The sequence below is a fragment of the Megalops cyprinoides genome, chromosome 7 (assembly GCF_013368585.1).
Source record: "Megalops cyprinoides isolate fMegCyp1 chromosome 7, fMegCyp1.pri, whole genome shotgun sequence".
NCBI classification, from domain to species: Eukaryota; Metazoa; Chordata; class Actinopteri; order Elopiformes; family Megalopidae; genus Megalops; species Megalops cyprinoides.
In genome coordinates this window covers 23,081,330-23,100,188 of record NC_050589.1, presented here as the reverse complement: position 1 = coordinate 23,100,188, position 18,859 = coordinate 23,081,330, and the positions used below count along the sequence as shown (strand labels likewise).

The following is an 18,859-nucleotide window of genomic DNA, read 5'->3' as shown; positions in this document are numbered from 1 at the left end:
CATGCTGTTAGCAACATTAACCTATTTTCCAATAAGTCCAACTTAATGACACCCCCCCCCCCCCCCCTCCCCAGTAAAAGTAATTGAAGTAGTTTAGCACAGCCCGTGTTGTCGATTTATGCTAATACGTTATGTCAGGTAAGGCTGGGACACGACGGTAATTTCTTATTTTTTGGGCATACAGTTGTTCCCATACAACTTAAGGCTGCTCTGATTTGGCAGCAGAACCTATACGTGTGAATCAATGACTGTAGCGTGCGTCACCTGATGTATGCATTTTGAGGTTAAGGTACAGTCCATGTCGTCCTGGAACAGCAGTTCATGCTTAGGAAAACAATTTTGAATAAAAATGTACCAAAACAGTATTGCCTCTATATTTACAATGTATATACTTGTAGAATCCATCTAAAATGTTATTCTTCTTCGTACAGTATAATATGGATGTGAAGTAGCCTATAGCCTATATTTAAAACAATAATTTCTTACGTTAATGTTATTTAACATTTTGACTAATGTTAAGTTTTCATTAGGGGATTCATTATATTTAGAAGAGGGATGAAGTAACTTAACCAGTGCTCACTAAGAATTACTTTTTTTTTTTTTGTAATGACACTTCCAATTACAAAAGCCTAACTGAGGTGGCCGTTGGCACTTGAGTGCGGCACCCGTTTTACGGCTAATGCGACCAAACCTCACACGAGTGGGGCGGGCAGCAGCCACGCTTCAGCGATCATTCATGTGCTCAGACCTTGCAGTTAAAAGGGTCTCTCTATTAACTGCGACCGCCGTATAATGGCAGGCGGGAGGTCGCAGGAGCCACTCTTCTTTTAAATCGCCATTCACACGGTCGCGCACCATTTCCCTTTACTACTGCGTGAATCCCCACTTTTCATTTCAACCTTAAATAAAGACAGACGTACCATGTACACTTCCTAAAAGGAGAGGGAAAAAAAACTATACGCCTCACAGTTTCTCTTACAGACCAGGTTTGTAACCTCCATCCTTTCTTCACAAAACTACTGGAAATCTTTTCATTAGCACATCATAAGGTTTTGAGATAAATTATCACTTAAGTGCTTAAAAAATAAGGATTATCAAGATTCCACACCTGATACCCAGAGTTAATGTGTGATGTATGTTTGAAAACTGATGTAGACACAGCCTTGACTGCAACTGTACATCTGTGACACCCTCAAAAACGTTCTCCCATCATAGAGGGACACTACTGTGAATTAGACAGCAGTACAGAGCAATGTTTGGAGAACAGAAGTTTTGTAAGTGAGGTACTCTTTCTGAATTACACCAGCAAAAAACAAATGTTACAAGTATGAATGCATCTATGAAAATACAAAACATGATTGTAATAACCTATTGTCTAGCACTGATTTGGGGGGATTATTTGGTGAATATGGTATGAGGACATTATGTTGGAAGTGTCAGATATAGCTTTGTGTCTGTAAATATTCCAGTCAAGTTTTTTTAGTGCAAGTTACAATATCATAATCCTTTACAATCCCAGTCTAATCAAGGGGCTTTTGGTTAACATGATGTGAAGTGATCTATTACAAACTACATCCTATGAAATCATCCTTTATTTCATCTGGATTATTTCTTTCCTCCATCACAAATCACATAACTATCAATTTGCTTTTTTTGCCAGTTTGCAGTGGTTTTTCCTCTCTGTGGAGCAGGACTGTTGGGGTTAACCTCCCCTCTGCTCCTCGGCAGCCTGGGGGCTTACTGTGCGCTTTAGTTGGAGCTCCTGCCTGTCTCTTTTTTAAGGTGCAGTCAGTCAGGGCCCATGCTGGTGCGAAGCTGGAGAACCAGAAACTGAGACCGTCAGCCAGCTCCAAATGTCCTGGCATCCCCAGGGACTCTGGGATTCAGTCAAAGAGCCTGGAACACAAAACACCATTTACTGAAAGCTGAGGGAGGGAGGGGAGGAGAAAGAGATAGAGAGTGTGAGAGAAAGAGAGAGAGGAAGTCGTGCAGCGTGAGGAATGGGGGGGCAGTAATGGCCAGTCCAGTTTTCAACCAGAGCAAATTCAGTCAAAGCTAATTCTTCCAGCTTTTCATTGCCAAACCCGTGAGACATAACACGCTGTGTGATAAATATTAATTCTTTCTGGCAATTACTGGTAAGCTATTGATACCCATGGTCTTTATCTCACCAGTGGATCGTTGTGTTTTATGAAATTAACTAGTTAAAACAATATATCACTTATTCCTGTTGATTCATGAATAAAGCTCATGTAAATAAATGTTCTATCTCCTTTTAAGTAGTAAAGGACATTTTCATTCAATGTTCTTGACACTACATGAGATTACCAATTACTGTAACACATGCAAGTCCAAGATAACCTCGGAACATCACTAAGCAGTATTTATTCAAAGTATATTCAATAATGCTGGACATGAAGGGACACATATGATGCCTTTTGTTATGATTTCAAAGCTTACAAAACGGGACAGAGGACATCAAATCTTGGACGGATGTTGAAAAAGAACAACTGCAGTTTGTGTCAGAATGCCTTCTTACCAACTCTCCATCTCAAAGAAAAGATATCTTTGGGTCTGACGTCGTGGTCAAACCCAGCTTAACTTGAGCTCTCATTATGGCTGGGACTGGCCACAGTCATACCTGGCACAGTTTATGGTGTTCGCTGAAGATCCAAATGAACCAGTGCCAAGGACAGCAGCGGCATAGACGGCGTTCTTTCAACCACCTGACATGATATCCTTGAGGGCACTCATGGGTTCTGTTTGTCATGTGACAAGGCGAGTCGGAAAGAGAGGCCTCTTTGTGCACGCTGCTTCAGACCCGTCTTCCCCACACAAAGGTCCGATGCTTCTCCTCGAGACAGGGACCTCTTCACTCCAAACACATGAAAATGGAAATTAAAAAGTGTAAATCATATGGGACAGTGCGGTATTGAAGGTTCTCTTTGGAGAGGACAGAAGGCAAACACATGTGCGCTGCTCCCAGGCTGAGCCACGAAGGCTGCTTGTACATGGCTGTATGTGAATGGAGATGTGGAGGATACAGGACGCTTTACGGCCTCCTGCAGGCTTTACTTTTGAAAAGCAGGAATTACGAAAAGGCCCCACCTTTACATTTTAAATCTGTGCTTCATTGATTTTCATGATTTTTCCGTTCATGGAAGCACTGTATAGGAATGAGCATCACGTGTACCTTCAGTGTGAGTAAACAGCAGTACAAGTATGAGTGAAAAAGGTAAGATTAAACCGCACTCTCCCGGTTTTAATGTCACCATCAAACTTGTGGAGAGGGAAAGATATTATGATTGCATTAGGATTTCCATAGTGGTGATCAGGTGAAGTTTGATTAGTCTCACTATCTTTTTCAGATAGCCACACTGGGCCACTCACAGACCTTCAAAATTAAATTGGCAGATTTGTGTTCCAAGTTCCAATATTCAGTATGATTGCCATTGAGAGGCGTTTTTGTGACCAGTTAAATTTTGTGATTTATTTCTAGGACCTGGAGGTCCAGTCACTGCTTCAATGACAGCTGATCACAGGTTCAAGAGGTTCATGAACTGGCATAGCAGAGATGGCTATAAGAATCCCATCACGATAGTCATGCTTGTTGAGAACCAAAAAATATATTCGCTATACCTGCCTGTGTTTGTCTTGATACTGTGACAAGATAAACAGCCACACATACAATAGGTAATAATACAAAACAGTACATTACATTACTGTCATTTAGCAGACGCTCTTATCCAGAGTGACTTTCATAGGTTACAGTTTTTTACATTTTATCCATTGAAACAGCTGGATATTTACTGAGGCAATTCTGGGTTAAGTACCACGTCCAAGTATGGCTGAGACTCCTCCAGCTGCACTATAGCAACATCTGCTGGGCTACAGAAATGCAGCAACTGATAAAATCGCATGTGAATGTATCAACAAATAAGGCCTCTTGTTGACAACAGGAAAGAAATCATCTGTCACTAAAAGGGAGTGAGGTACAAGAGTACTTTCTTGACCATGTCGCTCAATCCTCTGCTGTAGAATGGAGTAAGACAGAAAAGAAAAGGACTGACTGAAGCAAGAGACCAATCAAAGGGTTCTTTGTGGGGAGTGATGACGTAATTAGCTGCCACTGGCATTACTTTTTACCCATTTCATACATCACCATGATTTCAGCATGCCTTAATTTATGCCTGGAGTAAAAGGCGGCTGTTTGCGGAATTCGGTGATTGGACTCCAGCCAAAACACCCACAGACTGGGAGATCCCTGTCCGTAACTACTTACAGTTATAATTTTCTACGACTCTTTGAAAAGATCAGATTGGAAACAGAGCATCCGTCTCCAGAGCAAGGGGTGGGGCTGTGGGTACTTTCCACCTCAGTAAATGTTGCACACAAACATATCTGTCCCCTCTCTGGCTCATGTTGTCTGCATGTCTGCTTGGGGAAAACCCCTTTTCTTGAGCATCACATTGATTGCAGCTGCATTCTTTCAGATCTTGAGCTGAACAAATGAAAACAGGGAAACATTCACAGAGAGAAGCTGAAAAGGCCAGATAATGGACTGCCGCATTGTTGACGCTGACAGTTAAAATACTCAAAGAACCGGTCTAATAGTTTTACTTTACTCCTTCTTGCTGAAACATAATGTGAGAAACATGTACATTAATACACATTCAGTGAGTTTCCGTAGGATATTGCGTGTAGTGTCCGTTAATACTTGTATTTGTTCCAGGCTTTTTTTATTTTGCATTGGCGCCCCCTTGTGGTGAGATTGAACACAAGCATTCAATTTCAAAGTCTACATCCACATTGAGGTGTATACCACGTATTGATATCTATGTTTTGCCGGCTTCTTGATTGAATAACGAGGCCTCAATGATTCAGTAGTAGTTGTAAAAGCCTGGCAAAAGTCTTAATGGGGACAATACGACAGACAAACGAAGATAGAAGACAGACTAAACGTCATCAGGTCACGCTTTAAATCTGGGCCAAACACACCCGCGTAGGCCGACCACTCTCTCAGGGCCCGGCAGGAAGCAGCGGGGCGGGAGGTCAGCAGCTCTGGGCTGACGCCGACTTAAGGTGGGCGTGTCCAATGAGCTGAGCATGACAGCAGAAGAGAGGGAGACAGAGGAGAAACACAGAGGTGTGGGAGAAGGAGAAGGAGAGGGAAAGAAGAGAGACAGAGGAGGGAGACATTAAGGGAGAGGAGAGAGACAGGGAGGGAGACACAAAGAGACATGGTAGACAGACAGGAAGGGACAGGCATGAAGAGAGACGGGGGACCTGACAGAGAGGCAGAGAGAGAGAGGGGGAGGGAGAGAGAGAGAGAGTAAGAGAGACCCCACTATACAGTTCCATACATGGTATAACATTAGAACGTAAAGCCAGTTGGGAAGGGAGGGGACAGGAAGGGAACGCTCCCTCCCTTCACATGTGTGGGAAACAGAGCCTCTCAGTCCCAGGCACAGGCTGCAGCTGTTGGGGCGGAGTCACAGAGCTGTAACTCATCCAGCTTCATCTGTTTAGCAGAGAATGGTTTGCTGGGATGGATGATGAAACCAGACAAGTGGGAGGTTATCAATTAAAACAGACCACTGTCAGTCAAGAAGAAGTGAATGAAAACGAGACACGGCTAGACTTTTTAGTCACATTTATTGATTTTAGCCAGTATGACTACCTTTACACAGACAAACAGCCTTTCTAGAGAAAACAAAACATTTTTTTTGGATTAGTTCGCAAGTAATACATTAATGTCTAAAGTTACGTTTTTGCTTGTTTTTTTCCTTTCTTTTTTTAGTTACATTTTCAAAGTTATAGATTTGTTTTCAGCTGTGTGTAAAGGTTCCATGACTGAAGTACATGCATGACATTAAACTGAGATCATTTTGCCACTAATCATAATGCACATTAAAGTAATACAGTACTGCATGACATCATTTCAAATAAATACCAACATACAGATGAAGTCATTATTTTATATAAAGGTATCAAATTCTCATATGAGTCAATACTGTAACAGAATATGACAATATAGTCTGCACGGCTAGAAATCACAATGCTATCGCTTCCAGCAAACAGAAAACTTTTTTCCACGTGAAACAGCATTTGAATTGCACTTAATTTTAAACTTCCCAACCATATCAATAACTTGACATTTTAATGCCTCAACAAACCTCATCGCTATAATGGCACAATAAGCTTGTTGATGCGAAATTTGCTTTCTGTTTACTGAAATAACAACACTTTTAGATGATGTAAAAAATGTGAAAATTTAAACAAAACAAAACAAAAAACAAATACAAAACCAACAAAAAATAAGGAAAAACCACTCTCGTTCACATTTGCCAACAATACTATTGATATCACGTTACCTTCACCATACAAAGCTATAAGATACGTTAACATCTCAAATAGTACATTGTCCTGCACCCACAAATGTGTTAGATCTGAACCATTTTATTCATTAGGAGGCCAAAGTGATTACTTTTGGTTCCCAAAGTTCAATAAAAAAATGTTTCACTATACCCCTGAATTTGCAGTTCCGCATGCTAATGGAATCACTGACCTACAGAATTCAATACAATTTCTGTTCTCTTTATCTAATTTTAAGACTATGATCATACTGAGGCAAAAAGGGCTATTCTCTTTGCACTTATTGCTCCTAAATTCCTTTTAAACTAAAGATGTGACAAGCTATTTTGTTTCTTCTAAAAAAAAAAAAAAAATCAACTAGTCTACAATTCTCCCTTGAAATAATGAAAGGCACTACTGGTCAAAATGGAGAAAATAAAACAAGGCGCTGAAACTGCGAAACCCGAAACGCTCTGTCCTCTGCCATTCTCGTCACGTGTTTTTTCTTCTCATTTTTAAAACCTAAAGATGTACCAAGATTTGGCACGATAAACAAAGAGAGAATGAAACCATTCCAATTTGGAATTTAAGTGGTGCACTTGCAAAGAATTCTGTCCGTCAGTGATCCCGCCTGAATTGAACTCCAGAGATTCTGGAATGGCATTAGAAATACTAATTATTTTTATTCATGCTTTTCAAGTGCCTGTTACCATTTCAACCAGAACCACGTCAAGTTTCTTCTTGTTACTTTGAACTATTCCTAAGAATAATAATACATGAAAACCCCAGAATTTGTCCACCCTGGATTTTGTTTAGAACATGGCAGTATAACATCAGTAAATAATAACAACAACAATAATAATAATTATGATAAACATAAAAAATAACAAAAGCTTATTAATATACTCATGGATTAACTCACTGAAGCACAGCAGGTAGAACTCTGGTTTGTAGTATGATTAGAATCTGGGACTTTCTCGTCACTGTGACTTGTGCACAAAAAGAAAAAAAAAAATCTATTCCTATAAATGTGTATACTTTAAAAATGACTCACAAACCATAGCACTACAAACTTTTCCGAGGTTAAGAACTCAAAAAAAAGAAGCCAGAGTGAAATACCCCTATATTAAAAGTGCGCAAGAAAAAACAAAACAAAAACAAAATGGGAATAAAACACTGAATAGTTGCAGTAAGCTGTGCTGAGAAATGGCCCCTCCCCCTCATTCCTTATTTCAGAGTTTTGTAGTCAATCATAATCTTGATTGCTAATGAAGGGAGGCAGAAATCTCCATGGTACTCATGAGTATAACCTTCCTGCAGCAGCACTTGAAAAGTAAAGTTGTGTTTTGTTCTGATGTGACATTCATGCCATTGTGTATGTGTGCCCGTGTGTGTTATCAGCAAAAGATCCTTTTCTTTTGTGAAAAAAAAATTGTCTCCAAGTGGTTTTCTTAAGTTCGAATGGCCATGCAACGCTAGCTGTTGCTGGCGTACTGAATTTGAAGTTGGTAGTGTGACTGCGCTCTTTGTTGGCCACTCCACATCCGGGCTCAACTATATTACTGCAAAATGGAGAAACAAAACAAATAATCAAAATTAGCATTATCATATTAGATAGTAATAATCAAATTTGTATTTCAGTGAGTGAGAAGCATGTTATTAACGTTAAATTAAAAAAAAAAAATACACGCCAGGGTTGAAAAGCCAAGTTAGTCAAAATAAGAAGGGGCGAAATCGGTTAGTGTCCAAAAAGCCAGTTGCAGGCAGAGTATTCAAAAATGCCTCGCTTTTGTTGATGTCATTTTTTTTTTCCCTGTTTAGTTTTGCTGACATGAAAGCGCCAAGCCTGGAGACTCATGGGTACACAGGAAGACCAGCTGGTGCAGGAAGCAAATGGCTCATAAGTACCAGTCCCTGGAGCGTGGGCGGGCCATGCACAAGAAGAGAGCGAATCAGAGAGGGAGGGGGGAGGGAGAGGGCACACCCTCCAGTAACATGCAGGTCAATTGTGGAGTGTCTGTCACATGCAGGCTTGCCATTGAAAACAAATAAACACGCAAGGAGAACAAAAAGAAGAGGGGGGAAAAAATAATGGAGAACATGTGAGACAAAACAAGTTGAGGTGAAAAGATCGTGGCAAGCAGAGGTAGGAAACGGCATCGTCAGCTCACATGCTGGGTCCTGATGAGCACACATTGATTTCAAACTAGACAAAAGCTCCAATTACGTTCTCTCTAAAAATCACAGAAACGTTATCAAAATGCCTATGAACGTCTATAATTCCACGTCTATCTAACGCTCAGTGCTTTCAGAGAGCACATTTCCAAAGGGGAATAAATTTGAATCCTTATACAGCTAGTTTGAATCAATGTCCTCTGAAGGGTACAGACCCAATTAAAAACGAAAAGAAAAACAACACTTATGCACAAAATCCTATTCAAAATCACTTGAACAAAGTTCCCCGCAAAGTAACTGGCATACATTTCCCCAGATAATTGTATTCGTTCTACCAGTTACTTAGAAAGGCCTGTGGCTCTGCATCGTAGGGAAGCCTGTAGCGGTAATATATGCGTGATTTTTTTCCATACTTCCCCAAATCATTGCGGCAATGCAGATAGGACTCCTAAGATTTCAAATGCCCCATTTCACTTCCTTTAGAACGCAAGCAAAAGCCGTGTTAGCAATGTCTCATTGCGTCCTCACTGCAACCACAGAAAGATGCTAAAGGCCTAGGGGGATGAGTGCAGCATAGAGGCAAGCAGGGTTGAGTACGGAGTCTGTCCTCCTTCCAAAATTAGTGTTAACTCAAGCACTTCCCATTTTCACCCTCCCCACATTATTCTAAAGAGGTAACTGGGATACTGGGGGGGTTATAAAACCTGAACACGATCGTAAGAAGAATACATATATTTCTCATTAAAAAAGCTGAATTTATTAAATGTTAAAACCGGATTTCCTCGCATCAACCCTGCTTTCAGTAGTGTAAAGCTAACGTTCAAGTGTTTTATGATCCACAAGAGTTAACGAATGAATCTAAGCCCCACATCTTTATTGACAGCCTAGCTTGCGCATTAAAGCTATTAATGATTAGACAGGTTGTTGGATTTCCCTCCCCAATAACCAGCCATTGAGAAGAAAACTCGGATTTTCTCACGCTATATAACGCTGGTGTCAAACATTTACGGGCTGTCCACATCGGCAACCGACGTACAGTACTGATTACTGTTGGAGGCACACTGGTCTCTTGGTACGGAGAGAGTGTGTGCGGGAGGACATTACCTGTCTTCAACAAGAGGATTCCCCCCCTGCTACTTATAGGTAGGGTCGCGCTGCAAAGGAAGCAAGCTGCTGACAATCTAAAAGAGAAGGAGGTCAGAACGAAGCAACAGAACAGCGTTAGAGACGGAGGTTACAGCCAATCCAAAGCTTTCAACAGAGAGCTCTGGATGAGCTTGCAGGGGGGGAAGGGAAAGAGGAAGAGTTAGGGAGAAAGATCCGTGTTGTTAGCTTTTATTCAGACGCCAAATACAGGGCTGTACATCCATATCTCAGATGACTGGGATGTCAGGCACTTCCGAGGGGTTGGGGTTTGCGTTTTTTTTGGAAATTGCGAATGAACGCTGTGCCTTTCTTTTGTGCTTCTTATGGATTATAGATTCTTATTGGAAAATTTTGCCTTTGACCAAAACTATATCGGATATGCTCACAGTTTATTTCACGCTAACACCAGTTTCTTTCGCCTCTTGATAGTTTGAAGGACTGAGGCACCAAATACGAAGTGCACTTAATTTGGAAATGGAGATCGATTCGTCTCGCTCTCGTTTTCGATATGGCTCTGAAAGAATTCCCCAGGACAGGCGAGTCGCTGGCGAAAAGCCCTCCTCTTTCACCGAAATCTGTAAAACATCCTGCGTCACACGTCTGTAGAGCCCTGTGGAATTTGGGTTCACCTCGCGCCGTGCTGACACGGCACCTTCTTTAAACAAAAAAAAAAGGAAAAAGAAAACAACAGCCTAGAAGCTGAGAGCTAGTGACACCAACTGTTTAAGCGTAGCAATGTGATTGAGTCTCTGTGCTGACCTGTACATCGGGTACTGAGCTCGAGCAGATCCTGGCGTTCTTCCACGGTTAAAAGCTGCCCCGTGCCCCCCCTCCGTCAGGACTCGACAGCTAATCTAAAAAAGTTTTGGGATCTAATCTCGTTGTGACCGCAATTCACCAATCCTAATGGCAACCTTTTTTATTTCAGATTCCGGGTGTCGCGAAGCAAATCGCTCTGGCTGGTGAGCCCAATTCTGCCCCCGAAACGGGGGGCGTTTGCATATATTTGTTTTTTTTTTTTGTGCGCGGCATACGCGGGTGGTCCGCTGAGTCAGGAGAGGTCCTGGGAGAGGGGTGGGGGGGTGTGCAGGGAGGAGCAGCAGAGATTAATGTGTTAATGCTGCTTCAGCCCCGTTTGGGGGGAGGAGAGCAGAGAGGAAGAGTGCAGACAGCTAGTGTTAGTCACAGCAGCACTGACACTGACACTGACGCACGGCCCCACACTACCAGCTCACAGATGCAGGTCACTACAAGCGGGAAAGCTGCGGCCTTCACGAACAGCACTAGAAAATTCCTTTACGGCAAAACCCAAACGCAAACTGTAAAGAGCTACCGTCATGCCATACATCACTACGAACTGGCAACTGCATTCCCATACGCATTACACTAGCAGGCATGAACACCGTCCGCGTATACGACAACAGCCCTAACAGCAAACCTGACACAAGGAGCAAAGTCAGCGCTAAGCGTGTGGGGCTTAAACTAGGGCGGGGAGGCCGGGGGGTCCCCTCTGTACAGTGCAGTCCGAGGGTCTAGTCGCAGTAGATCTTGTACTTCTCGGTGCAGAAGACCACGGGGGTGCCGATGCCGTTGGCCTCGGGCCGCACGGCGCAGGAGTGGCCGTGACTTACGTGGGGGTTGGCGGGGGCGCCCTTGCCCCGGGCAGAGGAGGCCTTGCCCCGCCCGCCGCGCCGCGACTGCTCGTGGTCGAACTCCAGGTCCTCCAGCCGCTGCGTCAGCGCCAGCTTCTGCTGGATGGCCATGCGCAGCAGGGAGTTCAGCGTCTTCTTCTCGTCCTCCGCCGCCGCCAGCTGCCTCTGCATCTCGTCCAGCTGCGTCACGTACTCGTCGCATCTGGAGAGGAGGAGGAGGAAAAAAAGAGGGGAAAAAGAGAGAGGGAGAGACGGGGAGAGAGAAGGAGAGAGGAGGAAGGGATGGGGAGAGGGGGGGAGGGAGAGACACAGAGCATGCTCAGTGAAGTCACGTAACACCGAAGGGGCAGGAGGAAACCCAGACAGAACAAACACACAGGATCAATGTCTGTCAGGCAGGACAGTTCAGAGAGGGGTATGCACTGCCTTTAAATTCCCCACTGCACTACACTCTGTTCTCTCAGGGTCAATATGTATACAATTTCATTTATCAATTCACTCTTAGATTGAAAACCAGATCCCCCATTTTTAAATATGTGCGGGAAAAGCCCACACCGCTAAAGATGGGGGTTATTTACATTTTACATTTCTTCATTTGGCAGACGCTTTTATCGAAAGCTACTCCTGACACTTCCCAGCTCCCCTTCCGACCATGGTTACCAAGCCTGCAGTTTTCATGCCAAAACAGTCTTTTCAGCCGGCCATGGGTCAGCTGAGCCTCAGCTGAGTTTCAGCTTTCAGGATAGCCTCATACGCACAGGCTTTGTTCTTAGGAGAAACAATTTTTTGTTTCCCATGAATTGCAGTCCTAAGGAAAATGAAAACATTAAAAAAGTAGATTTAGACATGGATCGTTTCATGGAAATGTGTGAGCATTACTAGCCAACTGTCTGATTGAGCTGCGGTTACTTTTTACTGGTTTTAGTCAGATGCATGGGCTATTTACTGGTTTACCTATGAAAATCGGAGGGTCCTTTTAATTTGACTTGGTTATTAATATAAAAAAAGAAGATCTTGCAACCCATGCCCCATGCCATCCCACGCTCTCCTTCCTTCAAAAACTGCAGAAAAACAGGACTTGCAGTTTCAGCAAAAATCCAGCAGGAGGCTCAAGTATTAACAATCATGATGGGCAAAGTCAACAAGATCGCAGTTGACAGTCATACAGGTTATGTCTAATCTCTGACCATATATCAGTGTAACCAATATGAAGAATTTAGGTGGAGTTTGTGTCAGCAGATCCTGGACGAGTGCACTGGATCCTTAGTTGAAGGTATACTCTATTAAAGTGACGAGAATTATTTCAATACAATATGTCCATGTTTTCCTCACATGCTTCCACTAGAGGGGACCCTTGCATCTTCACACACTCAAAACAAGACCCTCTCTTCTAAATAGAATTCCTTGAGTATTTCATCAGAAAATCTCCCATGATACCCCTCTGTGTGAGCACGCAATTTCTGCCAACAACAGCACTTCCTGTTTCAAGAGACAGCAGTTGTCTTCTGATCTTGCACTGGAATCTACAACATGAAACGGAGCCTAAATGCATTCTGAATCCTTGAGCTATGAGGCCACATTCAATGTGTTAATAATACCAGCATCTGTCTTTTCAAGCTGCACTTGTCTGTTTTCTTAGCCCTGCAAGTGTGACTCATTTCTCCTCTTAATATCAAAACAGAATATGTTAATAAATGAACAATTCTGACAATGCCTGTGATTCTCACTCAAACCAGACTGACATTAGTGAAGTGTATGTGTTCATTTGGTAATTGCTCCAATAAATACCAACCCCCTGGGTCTATTCAACACTGGCATACTTAAAGGACAGCTCACTCCCACCTGATGTTTTTCACATTACAATATTAGATGTTAATGAAATGAATGGTTAATAACTAGGTTCCAAACAAAAGATAAATGCACAAACAAGAGGGGACAAATGGTATCATTCACTTAATGCTGCAGCACTTGTTTGACACCATGTATGTGGGGCACGGTACACTGCACTGTAATACTAGGACCATGAACCAAGCCAAACAAAACATGACAGTGATCTTCATCTCGATCCAAGCTGGCAGCCGGACTGGACGGTCACACCCTCTGGCAATGAAGAGACATCGACCCACAGAGTGCATGCGGAGTGCTTCAGGGAGACGGGCTTTCGACCTTCACATTCAGATACCCGATCCAATCCAGGCACAAGCACAAACACAAACACGCACACGCACACACACAGACACACACAGAAACACAGACACACATAGACACACACACAGAAACACAGACACACACACACACACACACACACACAGAAACACAGACACACACACAGAAACACAGACACACACAGAAACACAGACACACATAGACACACACGCACACACACAGAAACACAGACACACACACAGAAACACAGACACACACAGAAACACAGACACACACACAGGCACGCACAGGCACACACACACGCACACACAGACACACACAGACACACAGACACACACACATACACACACACACACACACACACACAGAAACACAGACACACACACACACAGACACACACACAGGCACTCACAGGCACCCACAGGCACACACACAGACACACACACAGAAACACAGACACACACACAGACACACAGGGTGAAACTAAGGCCAGGTTTGAAAGCTTGGTCTGACATTGGGAGTGGCCTCACAGTTGCCCGGCGGGACAGCTGTATCCCCAGCCTTATGGCTTTGGTGATGGAGGCTGATCTCAGAGCAGGACACAGCCTCACCTCTCCTGCACCTTCAGGGGGACAGGGGGAGCTGTCTGTCTGGGTACAAGTGGCTGGCATGATCCCGAGAAGAAACGGAGAGGAGTTTTTGTGTCTGAGAAGGTCAGAGAACCCCTGCTGTACTCCCATCTGCGACCAAGGAGTTCACACATAGTGCCAACAGATTTATCCTTAAAGACCACCCGCTACTCTGCCTGGGCTTAGGAGTCTAAGGATTGAAATGAAAGGAGCTTGCTGGTCTTGGTTGACCATTTTGCAACTCGGCACGATTTGGGAGATTTTGGAGATATGACTCACCCCTTCTGTCCCGTCCTACACGCCCCTCTCTGGGGCTTGTGGGTGAAAAGGGGCTGCCCATTACACTGCCATGTCACATTCCTCTGCAATGTGCCATTTGTGAGGTGAACGTTCCATTACCCAGCATTCCATCTGACCACGTATTTTTCCCCAAGCTCAGCCTGTTCCCCACTCGGCTTAAGAAGGCTGACGTTTTACGCACCGACACGTTTTCCCTGAGATCACACATCACAGCCTATCGTGATGCAAGATATTTTTAACTGTCAATATGAGGGAGACTAATACGTCCCACTTTACTCACTATAGTTGTGACAGTAATGTCTGAACGCAATGCGGATTCACTGCTTGGCTGTTATACGCTAGATGCCTTGTGCCATTGGCTGCTAATGGTCTAATGTGACTAAGGGTCTCTGGCTGTTTAGGGGCTGTTTGGGGCCATTCTAATTTTCCAGCTTTGAGGTCTGATGTTGTGACCCACAAGCTCAGGCCATGGGCTGCAAAGGGTCTAATGTTGTTCAGGGTATCAGGCCATTGGAGTCTCACTCACTCTGTGACCCATGTGACCTGTGACCCTGCAATGAACACACAACACTCCCCATTAAACTGTCCCCTTTTCAGTGCTGGGGCAGAAGAACAGTGTATGGGCCCACTACGTTTGTCTGTACAAGCAAACCCCACAAACAAGGCACACCAGCGAAGACACAAAGAGATATTACTGCACAATGGGGATTAGTGACACCCCATTTGGTCCAGCCGTTTGTGTGTGTGCATGTGTGTGTGTGTGTGTGTGCGTGTGGGAGGTCACCTTCCCATGAATCAAGACTGGTTTGAAAGCCGGGAGGACGTCAGGGGGTAAAGGTCTGGGGGTTTTCCCGGGAAAAGAAGGCCTGCTCTTTTCTGTGGGCCACGGCTCTCAAAGGGCCCCTTCTTCCCGTGATAAACTGGGGTGCCGCGGCACAATGGAGGGGGCTGCTGGCCTTTGTTCCGCAACAATCGCCACATTCAGCGCGGCCAGAGAAAGGGGCTTTGCGCCTCACTCAAACCACAGCATCAGCAGCGAGGAGACACACAGTCCAGCTGTTCACTGACAAGGTGGGAACAGGCGCTGATCACAGAGGGGAGGGGGGACCGTGCTGCCGGGGCGGGGATGCGGGGGGGACAAAATGGACTGACTGAGAGATGGAGGATGAAGCAGCGAAGTGCGTGGATGGAAATGAGGAGGTGGAGGGAGGGATGGAGGGAGAGAAGGAGACAGGCTACCGGGAGGAATGGCCTGAGCACCGGCCAAGAGTTTCCACTGGAGAGTGTGTATGAGAAAGAGGCAATAACCCACGAAGGGAACTGACAAACATACGGGTGCCTCTGACGTGCCATAAAATCCAGTGTTTAAATTTGACCTGTTTTGTAATTCCTCTTCACATTTCTAAAGATAAAATGGATGAAATTGTACCACGTTTTAATATCAGGCTTCAAAACATGTGTGCTTACCTTCTTTCAAACCATATTAGGTATGAGTTAGATCGTTTTCCATAAATTGATCTGTATTGTAGAACTCTACTGCATGTTGTTCAGACTCAAGAACAAAGCCCAAAAGTTGACAGCAATTTCAAAATCAACTCAAGTTAATCTTAATGTGTTAATGAGACACAGGAACCTCCGAAGCACATTTTAATGAAGAGATCTTTACTCTATTTGCCAATATTCCATGATGGAAAAGCAGGAGGTCTTCATATGTAATTCTAGTAAGTGTTTGCTAGAAAAGGATTGACAATGGAAGAAATATTACCATCGCCAGTGAGACAGTGATTCAATGTTAAAGTGTGGAGCTAACACAGAGGAGGGGCCAAAGAGAAAAATGCATACTTGACACAGCGTGAAAGCATAAGAGCCAAGCTTACAATACTATTAGTAGCTTATTTTATTAGATGCCATCTGTCAGACTAACCTGCATATCTTGCATGTCTGCATATTAGCTGTTTATATGGCTGCATGTTAGCTCAAGGGCACAATGGCAGTGGCCCACCAGGGCATCGCACCTGTACCATGTGACTACAATACCAGCTCCTTAGACTCTTTGCCACACTGCTGTGCTACACTGCCCTGGTAATGGCACAGGTGTACAAACCTCACGCGTGCACCGGCACAACGGGAAAGCCCACACACACACTGAAGGCCTCCCGCTCGTGTCTTGAACAAACCCCGACAACCTCTTCAAATCATAAACTACCTTGCGCCCAACAGCTCTGTCATAGCTTAAATCTACATAAGAAAGGCTCCTTAATTAACAGCCGGAGGATGGTTAGAAATTTGGGGGAGCTGGGGGGGGGGGGCTTGAGCTGGAGTCCAGGACGTGAGGACGGCTGGAGGGAGTGTGGGAAACTCCGGCCGGGCACGTACACCCCTTCAGCCCCTCTCAAAAGAGGCCTTCTGCCTCCCAGCCACTCTGCGGCTGTCATTAGCATACCAATACTGCTCTCTCCGAGCGGGCGAGCACAAAGCCTTCACCTACGTCTGCGGAGCCGATCGAAGCCACGGAGCTGCTTGTTATGTGACCAACAGCTGTGAAGTGCACCGGACCATGTTACATTACCGTGACCTACGAGTACCTCGGCTGCTGAAAAAAAGAGCGATCGTACACCTCGCAGAACGGTCCCGGGGTGCGTCTGAGCCCCTGAAACAGGATTTCGGGGTGCTGCGGAGCAAAACATCAGGCCTCGGGTTAAAGTAATTACAGCTTTAAGAGGGAGGTGATGAGAGAAAGAGGTGATTAAAGCCAAGTCATCTGGACCCAGAATAAAGGCACCAGAGGTCTCAGGAATGCTGGAAACTAACCAGCAGGCTGTGCTTTTGGAGCTGGTCTGTGAGACACACGCAACATACGATTAGGATTCATTGCTGTTACTGTTGTTCCCATGGCAATTGAATGTTTCAGCGTTCTGACTCCCTTTTCCCCGACACGTGAGAAACATAACCCCGCTGTGGGAGACCTGTTACCATGGTAACAATAATCAAAGATCTTATTTCACATTATAACTCGGATCATATTCTACCTCCGAATCACATCCCTCCATTCAAGGTTGACGGGGGGGATCTTTCGCAAATTGCCATCTGTCAATTTCACCTAGGACACAGGGACCCAGATGAGGTTACATGGCTTTAATGGGTCATCAGTAAAAGGCTATTCCGCATAACCACAAAGAAACAGTTACCACGTGCACAGCTCTGGAACAAAAGAAACCGAATGTGCTGGGCAATCATGACAGAGCACGGCTAGCATACCAATACCTTTTTCCCCACCACGGGAAGCACCTAAAATCACTGTATAATTACTGCTGAATGAGCCTGCAGGAGGAAATTTCCATTGCTCTATTACAACATCTTACAGCATTTCCACTGATAGCCCAGCCTGCAGCATGCACACAACTAAAGCAGTCTGCAGTGAGTGCTCCTCCTGTCCCTGATCTCTCTTGGGAGTACCTTCATTGTTACTTTAAGCGCTGGTGAGTATTGCTACAGTAATTGACAGTTCATATCTCTAGTGCTAACATAACCTGATTAGCCAAATGGATTGTACACCCTGGCTTTAATGATCTCAGATGAAAACCAGACACTAGTACAGACCTTCAGATTCCTGGATGGAAAGTGGATGTGCCAGAGCTTTAGTCTGAATGGACAAAAATGCATCCTGGTGTGAGAAGGGGCTCCACAGACTTTAAGGGACTGATTCTGACATGGCTGCCTTAACAGGGAAGGAAAGGCAGGCCAGCTGCTGCCCCCCTACAGCCAAGTGCATTGTGGGAAAGGGAAACAACGGCAGTGGGCAAGCGGTGGATGCCGAAGCAGTGACGTTTAATGAAAATGTGAACACTAACCAATAGTCCCCCTCAGATTTGAGAAGCTTAGAAGCACTTCAAACCAAGGAGTTAGTGCTGGGAGATCTTCAAGTTGCCCTGTCTAACCCAACAGGCTCAAGCACTCTTTTTACTCAGAACAGTCTTCACGCAAATATTCCGCGGATCAAAAGAAAATCAGAAAAGCATGCTTCCTGTAGCCTTTTGTAAACGAACAAAGGGGCTGTTTGTAAGAAATCCTACTGGTGGAGAAAGAAAGTGCCACTTGAAGGTCTTCCTTTGTCAGTGACATTTACATGTGAACCTAATCACATACCATTGATATGAATAACCACTTAACGAAAACATGGTGGGACGCTTCCTCTCACAAATTTAAATTCCCCCTTTTCAGACTGCAGCCAATCAGTCGGCATCTTAAACCGCTGATTTCAATTGTATTTTAAAAACACAGGCTTAAAAAAATATCCCATGTGCAATATGGATTTGCACATTGAAGCCAGAGGCAAGGAATAAAGACTAAATGGTTAGCTGGGGCTCAGTCTAATGTATGCATTATGTTGTAGCTGGGGAGGGGAGCTTGAACGTGATCCATCTGACACGCCTCTGC

At 44.4% G+C, this 18,859-nt stretch overlaps 1 protein-coding gene across 2 annotated transcripts in view; it reads right to left on the bottom strand.

The window, feature by feature from the left end:
• Positions 1-5,679: 5,679 nt before the first annotated feature.
• The window catches only part of LOC118780260 (protein bicaudal D homolog 2-like), a 59,303-nt gene continuing 46,123 nt past the window's right edge, over positions 5,680-18,859 (bottom strand). The window contains exons 7-8 of one of the 2 annotated variants that reach the window (XM_036532670.1): positions 11,307-11,529; positions 5,680-7,916 (exon numbers count right to left, since the gene is read on the bottom strand). In XM_036532670.1, coding sequence (XP_036388563.1) covers positions 7,914-7,916; positions 11,307-11,529 — 226 coding nt within the window. In that variant the 3' untranslated portion in view covers positions 5,680-7,913. Of the gene's footprint in view, positions 7,917-10,878; positions 11,530-18,859 lie in introns of those variants that run through there. The other variant, XM_036532669.1, reaches the window with a different exon arrangement.